Source organism: Bactrocera dorsalis, chromosome 4 (genome assembly GCF_023373825.1).
Source record: "Bactrocera dorsalis isolate Fly_Bdor chromosome 4, ASM2337382v1, whole genome shotgun sequence".
NCBI classification, from domain to species: domain Eukaryota; kingdom Metazoa; phylum Arthropoda; class Insecta; order Diptera; family Tephritidae; genus Bactrocera; species Bactrocera dorsalis.
Window position 1 is genome coordinate 47,049,206 of NC_064306.1, and position 14,888 is coordinate 47,064,093.

The window sequence follows — 14,888 nt, forward strand, 5'->3', positions numbered from 1 at the left end:
GTCAATGGTGAGCTATTCGCGTCGGTTATCAGACAGTTTGATGCCTGAAATTGAAGTTCGTGATCTCGGCGACATTTGGTTTCAAAAAGACGGCGCCGCTTCCCACACATCGCATAAATCAACGGATTTTTTGAGAGAACACTGCAGTGAACAGATAATTTCACATTTTGAGGCGGTCGATTTGCCACCAAGATTGTGTGATATTACACCGTCAGACTTTTTTCTGTGGGTATATGTAAAGTCGAAAATACATGCGGACAATTCCGCTTCGATTCAGGAATTGGAGCAGAACATCACACCTGTCATTCGCCAGTTACCTGCCGAAATGCTCGAGCGAGTTATCGAAAATTGAACTCGAGGAATAGATCACCTGAGACGTAGCCCGGCCCATACTTGAAGCAAGTAATCTTCAAAAATTAGATGCCAAATAATGTTCTTTCGAAAGATATTAAATATTTTCCATTTAATTTGAAGTTTCTGTGTTTTTTTTTCTTTAAAAAAGTAGGGATCCTCGAAATGGAATCACCCTAATTATATAAACAAATAAATTATCACCGTAACAAGCTGTGAAATTTTGCACACGTTTCTGCCTCCCAATCAACATTTTTAATTGTTGTTAACATCGGACCACTATAGCATATAGCTGTTATACAAACTGAACAATCGGAATCAAACTCTTCTATGGAATACATCTTCTTGAAATTCGGCATAAACTATGGCACAAGACTTCAAATCTCTAAATATAGCTGAAATACAAACTGACCGATAATCAAATTTTTATATTTTTTTTTTTTACTAAAAGATGTGCAAGCCGAAATTTTTCTTCTTTTGTTATTCAACATTCGCCCTATAGACGAACTCCCACTAATAACTGTTTATCTTGTAACTCATCACTACAAGCAATTCGCATATAGGAACAAGCTCTAATCGATATTTTAAATAGATTCTTCAAATTCTGCCAAATATGTTAATTATATAACATGTGAATTACTAAATGTCCAAATATAGATAAATTGTGTGTTTGTGTTTCTTAAATAGCCCCTGCATACGTAATTCTTCACATCATGTAGATATATCTTCATTTATTTATAAATTTGGCATCAATTGCCAAAATCGCACTAACTCTATTGGCAAATAAATCAAAATATATCAATTTTGTTAAATTAGCACCTTTGTGCTACTTTCAGCTGCAGCACTCATCAACTGGCTAGCGGTTAATTGGACTGATTTATCACTCAATTTTATCTTATCGCCGTGTGCAGTATGAATGAAATGTGTAGCAGAATGAAAACAGCAATGATAACACGTACACAATTCGACTCAATCGAAGCAGAGTTGCTGATAAGGTGTGATTTCTTGGTAGTAAATGAAAATATGGCTAGAATAGCTGAGCGATCAAAAAACTCCGGCATAACTCTTCAGTACAACATTGGCAATAATATAATGTGGATTGCGCGCATATTGCATTGAAAACAAAAAACGAAACGCGAGTGTGTTGCAATATCAACGAACAACAAAAAAAACTTGTTTTCGAAAAAGTGTTCACACGACACATAACGGTACAAAAATGCAAGTGCATTGATGTCTACGTCGGCATTACGCGAATTTAGAAACTTTATATGCGCTATTTGATGCTTTTATTGGCAAAAATCAAAAACGAGAAAAAAAAATAGTTAACGAAAATGTTGAGCGCTTTTAGTACGGTTGCACCATATTTGAAATTCAATCCGTCGTATGTGATCGTCGACAATTTTGTTTTTAAATTGCATTATCGATGGACATTCATAATTTTGTTGGTGGCCACCATTTTGGTGAGCATGCGTCAATATTTCGGTGAACATATCAAATGTATATCGGACACCATACCGGCGCATGTCATAAACACATACTGCTTCTTTACGCCTACCTTCACGCTGGTGAGTGACGACGTTTAACTCTACTGCTTACGAAAATTTGTTAGTGTGTGTGTGCTTATGTCAATTGTGTGTTATTATTATCAGGTGCGGCATCTAAATAATAGCGCTTTGGAGAAGGGCATCATATTTCAGCCTGGCATTGGACCTGAAGAGTCGCAACATGAAGAAATCAGACGGCACGCTTACTATCAGTGGGTACCCTTTGTACTCTTCGGTCAGGCTTTACTCTTCTACATCCCACATTTCTTGTGGAAAAGTTTTGAAGGTAAGCAATTTATTGAAATACAATCGTTTGGTCGTAGGTCTATTCCCTACTCACTTTATGTGTAACCGTTCGGTCACTTATCGCTAAAATAAGTATAGGCATTTCAGAAAAACAGTAAATAGCTAGCATAGAATGAATGAGAATGCTATCTTCATAATTAGTTCGACAATTTTTGAGTAGTTTAGACGCTCAATGGCTTCAAATTTACTCACTACAGCAATCTTATGGCTTGCTCTCGCATGTATTTATGAAAACAAGTACTGTGGACTCATTCTGCGGTAGAATGACGGAATTTGTAAACTACTCCTTAAAGTCTTGGATTACTCAGTTACTGAGGAAAATTTTTTAACTACCTTTGAAGCTATTGAAGCTAGTAGAATCTATGTATACTCCATACCATAGTTCGTGAAACATGACATTCTCTGTACTAAAAAAAAAATGAGCCCGACTGAAAAAGGAGAATATTTTCATGTATTGTGATACACATTTTTATCATCTCCTGCTTTCAAAATAGGCTTTTGAGCCAATACAAGCATGCCAAAACTTTAACCAAATTTCCGTATACTTCGGCTCGGATGCCTTACATGATATGATTTTTAGTGGCTTCAATGAACCCGTGGCACGATACTTAAAACAGTTTTTTCACTTATTAAAACAGCAAAAAATCACAGGGCACCAAGTCTGGCAATTACGATGACTGAGCTGTGAGTCTCGCTTCATGTTGAACAAACACCTTTGGCGTGATTTTTTCAGTTGTTTGCTTATTTTTGAAGCGTCTTCGGTAAAAAGTTCTATCATTTCGCCATCATCCCAAACCATGTCGTTGGTGTAGGGTTCTTAGTCACGTTGTCAAGGTTTTTTTATGCAACTTTTTCTAGACGTCGTTTTTGAAAAAGATTCAGGTCTTTTGTTCGAGTTCATCATTGACACGGCTCATATCCGTTTACTAAAGTGTGTTGAGCCGATCCATAATGAATGTTTAGACTTTCTATTATCTTTTTGATGACAACATGACGATTTTTAAGCGCTGTTTCCATCATTAACAGCGGCGGAGGCCAGTTCTCGATGACTTCACGAGAATGCTTTGTGGCACTCAAACACTTATTTTCGTCCAGTCTAGGAAAATTTGTCTTAACGATTCAGTTTGCGCTAGCAATTTGAATGGACCAGTCCGGCTCAAATTTGATCAACTGGTATATTTTGGTTAAGAAAGGAGATTTTTGAATTAGATGGCATATCTTCGTTAGGAAAGGAGATTTCTGAACTTTGAGTAGCAATCTAGGAAAATTGATTAGTCCGGGTCAAATTTGATCAAATGGTATAATTTGGTTAAGAAAGGATATCTCTGAATTGGATGACATATCTTCATTAGGAAATGAGATTTGTCAGCTTTGGACTCTAAATAATTTAGAAAATTAATAATAGTAAAATCTGTAACTATAGAACACTGTTTATTTTACTTAAGCCGACTTCAGGCAGACACCACTTCTTCCAATGGCTTACTTTTACCCCACCTACTACATAATCATTTTAAGAGCTCTAAGCGAATTCATCACATTTCGGGCCATATTCGTCTAACAAGAATTTTTTTTTAGAAAATCCACTTTACTAGATTCATCAATGCATACTAAATTTATATAGATAAAGACTACGCTTTTGTTTTATGAATATATGAAATAGGAAACCACTCCCATTCATTCTTCAGTAAAAATAAATCTTAGCCAAGTTTGGTATGAAATAACTCGGAATAGAATTATCCTATTCTAACATGGGCTCTAAATGATTTCATTATATCTCTCAAACAAACGATTGTTCAGATTTTTTATGAAAACACTAAATATAATCATAAGTATTCTTAGAGAACATATTAAACAACAAGTTGAGCACTAAACTAAGTATTACTTTTTGTATTCCACAACATTTATTTAGGTGGCCGCATTAAGGCACTCGTCTTCGGTTTGCGCATGGTCGGTCTGTCACAGTTTTTAAAAGATGAAAGTCTTAAAATTGGAAAAATTAATATTCCTTCTATGGAGGAGACAGAGTCACGTGTGAAGAATATACGTCGTGCAATGATCGATCGTATGCGCATTAATCAATCGTGGGGTGCGCATCTGGCTTTTACCGAATTCCTGAATTTGCTAAATATTTTATTGCAAATTTATTTGACAAATCGTTTTCTTGCCGGCGCCTTCTACAGCTTGGGCGTCAAAGTCATACGCGAGCGTTGGACCGATCAAATGGATGCACTCGATGTCGTCTTTCCGAAAATCACCAAGTGTCATTTCCGTAAATTCGGTCCGAGTGGTTCACTTCAAATGCATGATACACTCTGTGTTATGGCACTGAATATCATCAACGAAAAGATTTATGCGGTTCTATGGTTTTGGTATCTGTTCGTGTTGGTGATGACGATATTGGGACTGATTTGGCGTTTGAGCACATTTTTGTTGTACAGGAAGTGAGTATATTTTTGAAGTTTTATATTAGTACTTAACCTGTAACGTTGGGAGAGGATTGATAGTTCTAGAAAAATATCACCAGACATGTTTACTGGAGGGGTTTTTTAAAAAAATTAAAAAAAAAATGTGTGATAGGATTCTATGCTATTCTAAAACTTAGAAAATATTTTAGGGAAATTTTATGTATTTTTAAAATGTTTTCTTCATTTCAGTGTTCGTTTTACAAAATTAACTTTCGCCTACTTCGCAAGGCCCGGTCGCATCGATGAACAGGAATTGGCCGCTGTGGTGGCAAAGTGTAATTTCTCGAATTGGATGTTCTTATTCTTTCTACGCAGCAATATTTCCGAGTTTCTTTTCAAACGTGTGATTTTCCACTTAGCCAGCGAAATGCCGGATCCTGAGAAAGACAACAGTATTAACGCCTTCTTGGATAGGGAACACTCGGCAGCTAAGGCTGGGCCAAGTGGAGTAGCACATACAATACAACTTGATGAAGTCGATACTCCGCTACTGAGTAGTAAAGTTGGTGCTAAGATGGATTAGAACTCCACCATCTAACTTTTTGTATGACACAGCAATTTAGATATAACCTTGAGGTCAACGACTTTTTTATAAAGTGTATAATTTAAGTTTCTAGGTTTATTTATTTCCAATAAGCTACTGTTTTATTTCTAAAACTAAAATTAGTAAATTAAAATAATCGATATTAATTAAAAAAATTTAACCTACAGCTGATCAGAGACTTTCTTAGGGTTTGAAATATATTTTAACGGTAAAGAATGTTGAGACGCAAGGAAAAGCCTTACTGAAATGACAGCAAGAGAAGTTCTGGTTCCCTTTAAAGAGAATAGCTAACAAAGGTGTATATTTTCGAAGATAGCTTCAGATACTCACATACTTGTAGTTCCAGAAGATAAAGTTAGAGACCTTCATTGGACTAGTGATATCCAATTAGAATGCTCTAACTACCAAATTTCCACGACCGTCGGAGACTCTCATGTGGCCTAGGACGGGCAACTCAGCGGAACTTGGCGGAACTCGACAGAACTTTTAAAAACAATTTGAGGAATCAGGAGCAAAAGCAACCATTTTTTCTTTGTGATACAGGTCTACGATACGACTTCCGATCTTAGACCAACTATTCTCCGGGTAGCCAAAGAACATCCGTTTGAAAAAGAACTAAAGTAAGAAGGCGAAACAAAGCAAAGAAGGTATCTTTGGCACAACAGAAGGTTTCCAGCCCGGAGCTCTTGTAGAACCCCTAGGGGTGATATACTAAGTCATGCCCAAAACATACTAAAATTATGGAGGGAACACTTCTCCAACCTGCTGAATGGCAGTGAAACCATAACGCTAGGAGAAGACGAACCCAATTCCATTTGTCCAACCATGAAGAAGTTCGAATAGCAATTACCCATCTGAAGAACAACAAAGCAGTAGGCGCGATGGATTGCCGACCGAGCTATCCATATACGGGGGTGTGGAACTGATAAGGAGCATGCATCAGCTGGTCGGTCGAAAATCGATCCACAAAAAAGCAGACCCAACAATCCATAAACAAGAAAAGAAAAAGAGGGCAACTGATGTCATGACAAAAATTTCCAATGTTTTGGTTTAAAAAGCCATGAAGAGTCATTAGTAAATATGTATGTATACATGTTTGATGGAAAAGAACCTCAAAAAATCCGATTAATTGTCTTATGTGAATCCCCAGTACAAAATACAATAAATCAAAAACCAACTTGTACACAACTCTGTAGCCGAATTTGCCACTCTTTACTGAAACGAGTTGTCTCAAATCTGAAATCAGTTAATTTATTATTTACAAAAATTATTTTTTTCTTTTTCTTAAATCTTGATTTATTTGTTTATTTAAATGCCTTTTCAGTATTACTGTTATATTGCATTTTGTTTTATTTTCTTTACTATTAAATTTGGCTGTTTACCGTTTCCGAGCACGTTCCCAACTTGAGTGCCGGACTCAGCAATTCAGAGAGTTGTCTTTTTGACAGATCGTTTGAACGCGCGTGACTTGCCTTTTTTGCACTGTTTACTTCAAACTTTTTTATTATAATTTTTAAGGTTTTTATGGCCTGTAATTACATTCGCAAAATGTTAATTGTACATTTAAAGAAAACCCCTTTGCAAATGAAACCGGATTTATTTATTAATTTACTTTATGCATGGCATATAAAAGGGTCAAGTCATGATTTTGATTCTGATGGACAAAAAAGTATATCTAATTGGTTCGAGAATCATGTTGTTTTGAAGAGTAAAACGAAATAAAATATAGGAAAACAAGAAAAAATAAATCAGAGGTTTTAGACAAAAAAAAAAACAATTAATTATAAAGATAATTGTTTTTAAAATTATGGCTGATTATTTCGTTCATGTGCGTCTGAAATTCTCAATAGGCTTATAAACCAAAATTATATCTAAAAAATGTCACTAACACTCAGGAAGTGTGCTACAAATCGCAGGCATTGTCGTTGTGCAGGGGCTTAAGTTGCAAGACATTCTTAGTTCATCCTAACTGGTGTGAGTGGTGCTGCAAAGTACGTAGGCGAATCGCTAGAGACGGTATAAGTGCGATAACTAAAAAATAACTGCCACCTCCTAATCGAGGGTGTTATGCGGCTTCTATGCTTTTTTGCCAGTATTTGAACGGAGCCTTTACAACACCGGGCCACATTGGGAAGTAGCGGTGTCCTTAACGGGTCATGGGGTTCTGACGAGGAGGACTTTTGCGAACCTCATTGATCCGACAGCTTATCGTTATGAGCTAAGGGTCGTACAAATCAGATGAAACACACTACAAAAATAATAGCAAATCAACCACAACAAACTAAAACATTTAACGAAGGTTTTCTGAACGACCTATCCTCAGAGGAGCGTGTGTTGTTAGAAGAACATGCCAGTGACGACGACGAACTTCTGAGCCTAAGCCTTTGCCTTTACTAATGGAAATGTGGGGTTAGCGTAGTCCTTACAAAAATATTTTTTTTACCGTGTTTTTGGGAATAAATTTTATAAACCTCCTTATTTCAATAAAAACAAACCGAACTTTCCTATATACCTGGTCTAAGTATATCGTAATTCGTACAACTCCTGCTATAAGCACTCTTACGTACAGAAGATCAACCAAAGCTACAAGACTCAATTCAAGATAAATCCAGACTTTTCAAAATGGTCTATTTGTAATCAAAATAAAAATAAATATGTGGATATGTGCTGGCGTAGGTAAAACTGTCTGAATGTGATTGCAATGAATTTTGAAAGCTGTTTCCAGCTTCGTAGCAACAGCAGCTTTCGTAGGCGTTGTAAAACTAGCTTTGTCACACCTGCGAAATATTCAAAGTTCAGTTTGTCATTTCGACTGTCTTCTTTTTATTAGTTTTCAGTTTATAGCAAACTATGAATTCGTCTATTCAGCGCTACATTTTACGGTCAATGGCAACTTGTTAAGCAAGTTTTTATATCACCCAGGCGGTTGTGGTTTTAGAGTAAAATAAAAATCTGTGAAAGTAAAAATAAGTAAACACAAAAAAATATATTGCACATTAAAAGCAAGCGGAGCTATAACAAGACAAAAAGCTAGACTAGACGAAATAAAGCAATAAATTTTTACAGCTTATCTAAGCAAATCGAAGCACTAAAAACGAGTTTCATTTAATTTTTGCATAAAAAATACATGAACTGAGTATTTTTTGATATGATCAAGTCTTTTGTCAATGTATTGATGTCTTTTATCAATGTATTGATGCCGAATTCAAATTTAAAAAATTTAGAACATATTTTATGGGACGGAGAAAACTTGAACTTTTTATTATTGTTTTTCTATGGGCATATGTAGTTTCTAAAATAGATGCTTAGTCAACTTTAGATTGACTTGAAGATAGCAACGATCTGATATTATAACAACGGGACAGATCTTCGCCAAACAAACCTGATATCAAGCAAGAAAGGTAAAAGTAACATTTCTCCAGCTTTTCAATATTTTCCACAGTACAGCTCTATTAACAAGCAAAAGAGAGCAAAGATGCCAAGTAGTTTCCTTATCTAGTGGCATTTTTTGCTTAATTGATCGCCATTTGTTTCCAATTTGTGCTAGTACGAAACTTACATTCTTATTTCACCCGAACTTCCGTTTTTTTACTATTAAATTAAAATAGAAAAGATATAGAAAGCTATTTTTGTCACTGTTCGCAAGATGCTCCACAAAGTTTCTAGTATGCGGATTTAGAAAGAACTTGCGATCACACCACTTATAAGTTCGTCCCCATGAATGAGAAAATAACTGTCTAACTGAACTCAAGGTGCTCCATAAACCTCTTAGGACATATATTGGTTCAAAAAGAACCTGTATCAGGGAAAGCTTTGAAAAAATATTTATCTCACGAAATATTTTCCATAAACCTCTCCATACTACTTTACCAACTCCTCAAGACTTATCCCGACCCTGAGAAACCTTAATATCATACCATCTCACCAACTTCAAAAGAATGGAATGGAATGGATCAAGGAAAGTTATGGAAAGATATTTATCTCACTGAGCGTAAACTTCTCAAAACTTATTTCGATTCTGGGAGAACTTGATATCATACCACTTTATCAATTTCGACAGCATGGATTAATGAAGGTTTAGTGAACGAAATATACTATATAAACCCTCCATAACACTTTACCAACTTCTTAAGTCTCATTCCGACTATGAGAGACTTTGATTTCATACCAGTTCACTGAATTCAAAAGCAGGAATCAGCAAAAGTTATGGAAAAACATTTGAGTCACTGAACAAAATTTACTACAGAAACTTCTTAGGACTTATTTCGATTCTGAGAGAACGTGTAATCACACCACCTCACCAATTTCGACAGGATGGATCAGTAAAAGTTTCAGAAAAATTGATCTCACTGAACAAAAGATACTATATAAACCTCTCCATATCAACCCACCGGCTTCTCAGGACTCATCCCGACCCTTAGAGATCTTGAGATGATACTTGAGAGACCTTGAGATGATGCATGGAAATTTATAGAAAAACATTTACCTCATCGAAATATAATCCATAAACTTCTGACCTATTTCGATCCTGAGAAAACTTGATATCATATCACTTCACCAATTTCAACAGCAATTCAAAAGCATGGATCAGTGAAAGTTTTAGAAAATGATTATTTTACTGAACAAAAGATGCTGCATAAAATCTTTCCATATCACTTCGCCAAATTCGACAGCATGGAAGGAAACAAATAGTAGAGAAAGCTTACTCTAAGCCTCCCCATTGGTATGGGGAGCACTTAAGCAACATGATTCACGGAAAATTATAAAAAAAAGGTTTATCTAACAAAGCGAAGGTCTTCATAAACCTTTCAGGACTCAAATTTTCAGTCTTATATCACAAAATCTTTTAGACCTTTTAGGACTCAGTCCGATCGCAGAAGAACTTGCGCTCACACCATTTCACCAACTAAGTTTGAGAAAAAGTCTAAACATTACACATTTTGAATTTCATAGAGGCGTATCTCACTAAAACCAAGATACTTAACAACTTTTCAACACTCTCCCTGATCCAGAAAGCCCTTACAACCACGCTATTACTGACGACTATCAGCGCTCGCTGAGCTTATACTCGTATATGTGCGACTGAGCTTTGAAAGAAAGAGGGTGGACTTCATGGGGCCAAATGATACGAGTATTCCGCGTCTTGTAAGCTTCTTAGCATTGCAGCTTACAGCGAATATTTTCGAGTTAACTACGAAATTGTCAAATCAGCAAAATTTTATATATTTTTTTCAAATTCTGGTCGTCTTAAGTCATCGCTGCTTTAAACCGTGTCACCTCAGCTGGTTTTGGCGGCACTTGATAGGCTTGGCGCGTGATTTTTGATCTTGATCATTGTGAACTACACGCTGTAGAACACGTAAAGCCTATTTATATAAATTCCGCACGGTCATTACTTCTTGCTTGACTTCTGAAGTTGTAAGTGATTTAAAGTTTTCATGATTTCATCGACAAGTTTCGTTTTGCTGAAATCAGGCCAGGCCAACACGAAAAAATAATAAAATCACGAAAATACGCGAAGAAAAAATTCACAAAATTTGTCACATCATCAAAAAATGTTGAAGAAAAAAGATTAAGCAGAGCTTTATATTTTACCAACTACAAAGGCACGCTAGCATTTTAGATATACACATGCCTGCATACTTTTATAGAAACCCGGCTTATACACCGATGACTTTTGTTTATTCGCCGGGCATACAAATAAGGTACTTTAGCAGCAGTGTTTTTGTTGTTGTGTTGTTTTGTAAAGCGCTTAAAAGTAGTAGCCGTTTTTTTGGTTTTTATTTTTTTTTTCTTTTTAGTATCACGAAGTGAATGACCGAGTCATCAAATTTCTGGCTAAAATAGCAAAACAAATAATGAGCACATGGCATAAATATAATTTAAATACAGGTATTTAGTTCCAGAAGTAGTTTAGTGTTGGGTCTTGCAAGCGGCTGCGAAAGCATAAGATTGAGCTCGTGCTGTGTTCGAGCCTAGTAATTTATTTTAATTAGACACGAAGGAATTGCTAACAAACTGGCTAGACTAATTGGTTGTGGGACTAATTCGTACGCCACATTTAATTTATATATCATGAGCAGAAGAAACTTTGAACTTTTTAAATTAGCGCTGGAAATAATACAACAAACACACGCACATAAGTCTCAGCACATATTAGGACTCGCTCGTGATCTGCGCCGAACTTGTGCGCGCAGAAATTAATTCATTTCTGCAGAAAGTATCGGAGCTATAGTGATAGTGGCGACTTTGCTGTAGCATAACTAAATTAGCATTAGCAGAAGTATGCAATGCCAATGCAAAGTACAATTAATTGTCCCACATTTCATTGTGAGATCGCACACACAGCACACATCAGCGCGAAAGGTGCATCTTGGCAGCGTTCTCAGACCCACATTTTCGAGTGGCGACTCATAAAGAACGCCAGCGATGATCAGCTTATGTGCCTTCATCCAATACCGTATGCACTTGTGTCTTGTCTGCAAAGTTCTTATGCAAATCTAACGCTGCTACTTGGCTCAATTAGCTATGTAGATTAGCTGCACTCGGCTATGGCTCGTCTATGGCCCGTCTGTGGCGTGTGGGTGTGCGTAGTTTTCTATTGGCTTTATTGTAATTTATTGCAATTTATTATCAATTTATATGTAATACGCGAGTATATGTTTTTGTTGCGAAATATTTGCATAACTTGCAGCCTTTGCCTGGCTAATTGTCCCCAATTACTCGAAATACTCAATTTGCATCCTAAATATACCTAATTCCAAACATACATATGTAAATTCATTTTATTAGTTTCTTTAGAGGTGAGCAATTCATTTGAGGTTAATTCCTTCATTAACCTCTTGTAAAATGAGTGAAATGGTGAAAATAGTAATTAGTGGCGATTGTATAAGCATGCAAGTGTTTTGAATTGTAAATTGTTCACGCCAGTCGTGGAATTTTCCATGGACTGCTAATGAACTTGGCAATATATCAGTGAGTGGAACAGCGCAACATTGTGGAAATATTCATTGGCAATTATTTTCTCAAATAATTATAAAAAAGAATTTTGATTTTGATATTCAAAAATAAAATACGAATATATTAAAGATACTTCGTCAAATTAAAAAATAAACAAAAAACTAAACAAACTCTTCATTTCGATCCTTCAGTTTGTATGGCGGCTAAATGCTATAATTGAGCTATGGCGGCGGTTCCGACAAGTGCGCATGGAGAAAAGGACGTGTGCAAAATTTCAGATCCCAGTTCTTTATATATTGACAGACAGACAGGCATGACTAAATTGACTCAACTCGTTACGTTGTACACATATATATTTTTCATAGGGTCGACGAAGGTGCCTTTTGAGTATTATAAAAATCGTGGCAAACTTAATACACCCTATTTACAGTATAAAAATGAACGCTCGGGTTAATTTTAAAAAGTTAAAAATAATTTTCAATGCAGTAACTTTTATTATTGTAAAAAAAATTGGTAAAAAGAAATCACGAAAACATTAAAAAAGTCCACAAAATAATTTTGGATGGTCGTAAATGTGGAGTTGTTCGAGATAACAGGTATTCTAAAGATATCAACTGAACTTGAATAACATACAGTCTGTCAAGTAAGAGCGTGGTCGACTTTACCGACAGTTAATGAAAGATTTCGCTCTAATTCTTTCGAGACACGATAGAGGGAAGCTTTGTCCTTGATGCATTGTCAACAAAGGTTCAGTTGTCGTTGATCTTTTGAAAGAGAATCACGTTAAACGCCATGAGTGCTAAGTACGCGTCGCGCTACGAAGCTGTGTTCCTTTCCATCCACCCGAGAGGTCACAAAATGTCGCAATCAGCGGCTGCTAATATATGAGAAAGTCGAAGGCATTTGTACAGAAGTGGATACAGCGATATATAGTGGCTAAAAATGTCGATGATTTACCAGAACGTGGTTCGATAGGAAAAGTGAACAAAAAAGATGAAAAAAGAATAGTGAATCTGTTTTCGCGGAATCCTGCTTTAACACTGCGGCAAGGACAAGCAAAATTAATGGCAAAAGGTTTAGATATATCCTACGAAACTATCCGAACCCTTCTTCATACTCATGATCTGAAATGGCGCAACACAATGAAGAAGCCTCTGTTGACTGAAAAACTTGTGACAAAGCGACTCGCTTGGGCGCATGAGAATATTGATAGAGATTTTGAAAATGTCATTTTTACTGATGAATGTTCTATATGGGCACGTTCTGTCCTCACGCGAGCCTGGTCAACTTCCACCAATAGGCTTGTTCAGCGGACCGTAAAACATGGAATAAAGGTGCATCTTTGGGGCTGCTTCTCAAAGCAGGGATTCGGCACTTTGTACCTCTTAACTGACAACCTAAATGCCGCGAAAATGATAAAAATCTATAAAAAGGCTTTATTGCTATCTCCCAAATGATAATTGTTATTCCCTTCTTTCGAAAAAGGATGGACAATTAGCAGCGACTATTACATAGCGTCCGTTTGAAGGACGAAACTGATCAAAAATTCGGCACTTGAAGCACCGTGTTACAGTAATCATAGGACTGATTCCTGGGACTATTTGCCTGTTTTCAGATCTTAAAAGAACTCTCCGCAGTGGAGAAATTTTCGTCGAATGAAGAGGCGATCGCCGAAACTGAAGACTATATTAGAACAAAAAGCAAATCGTACTTCAAAAATGGTATTGAAAAGTTGGATCACTATTAAAGGGACCATGTTAAAAGAAAAACTATGAAATTTGCAAAAAAAATGTGTGTTACTATAGAGGGCCGTGGACTTTTCAATTGATCTGTTATTCTTAATAATCTAACTGACAAGTCTGAAATCGGTTAAGTATCTCAAAATCATATCTCGTATCAGTTCATAATTTCTTTCGCCTAAAATCAAATCGAATAGCTTTAGAAAACAAAGAAATTGGAGGTAACAAGGTACTGACAACAGATCACTGGAAAACGTCAAACCAAACTGCTACCGATGTGTTACAACCTGAAAGGGTTCAAACTTATAATTAGAGAAAAAGTCTTACGTCTTCTTTATTTGATAGACAAAAAACTATCGCAGCGATGACTCTGCGGCAGAGGAACCGGAGCTTCCGATTACAAGGAAAATAAACCAAATTTTGGATTCACAGTGGAAGGGGTGCTGAGACTGTATGAAGTGTGTGAAGAGCGGAGGTTAGCTTTAATTTTAAGCACTCATATAAAGACACTTATATAATCATATTAAAACTAATACTTAGTTTACAAAAAGACCGATTCGCATGCTGCTTCCAATATATTTATATCGCCCAATAAAGCTAATAATTCGAGTAGTCATGGATCGGTTTCACACCACATTTCCTCTAGTGGCTAGTCCTCAGAAACATCGTAGAATGCACACAGAAGACGCTATTGTTGCTATAGAGATTACGTCCAACAATTGGAGCTATGCCCACATACCTTTTGTAAAATTTTACGGACCTACAAAACCCTACTCGTACAAGAATTGAAGTCAAACGACCATCAAACGAAATGTCCAGCGATCCGACTTTTACAAGACAATTTCAATTAAATTTCAATGATGAAGCTGAGTTTGGATTGAGTTTGGAGTGATATAATACACAAGCCATTTTTAAGACACCGTTACATCCTCAAACTGTAAATTTTTGGTTTGCGCTATGGGCAGAAGGAATCATTGAT

At 36.3% G+C, this 14,888-nt stretch overlaps 1 protein-coding gene across 1 annotated transcript; it reads left to right on the forward strand.

Moving 5' to 3' along the window:
• The first annotated feature begins 1,414 nt into the window (after positions 1–1,414).
• LOC105234265 (innexin inx7) lies at positions 1,415–5,299 on the forward strand. The gene is made up of 4 exons (XM_049455221.1): positions 1,415–1,916; positions 2,001–2,181; positions 4,111–4,642; positions 4,856–5,299. The coding sequence occupies exons 1-4, from the start codon at positions 1,683–1,685 to the stop codon at positions 5,187–5,189; spliced, it is 1,281 nt and encodes a 426-aa protein (XP_049311178.1). The 5' UTR covers positions 1,415–1,682; the 3' UTR covers positions 5,190–5,299.
• Positions 5,300–14,888: the final 9,589 nt, after the last annotated feature.

Excerpts from the sequence above, each read along its gene's own strand:
- LOC105234265 (XM_049455221.1), top strand. The coding sequence starts at position 1,683 with ATGTTGAGCGCTTTTAGTACGGTTGCACCATATTTGAAATTCAATCCG. Across the intron at positions 1,917-2,000 it reads TTACGCCTACCTTCACGCTG|GTGCGGCATCTAAATAATAG; the intron begins GTGAGTGACGAC and ends TATTATTATCAG. Across the intron at positions 2,182-4,110 it reads CTTGTGGAAAAGTTTTGAAG|GTGGCCGCATTAAGGCACTC; the intron begins GTAAGCAATTTA and ends ACATTTATTTAG.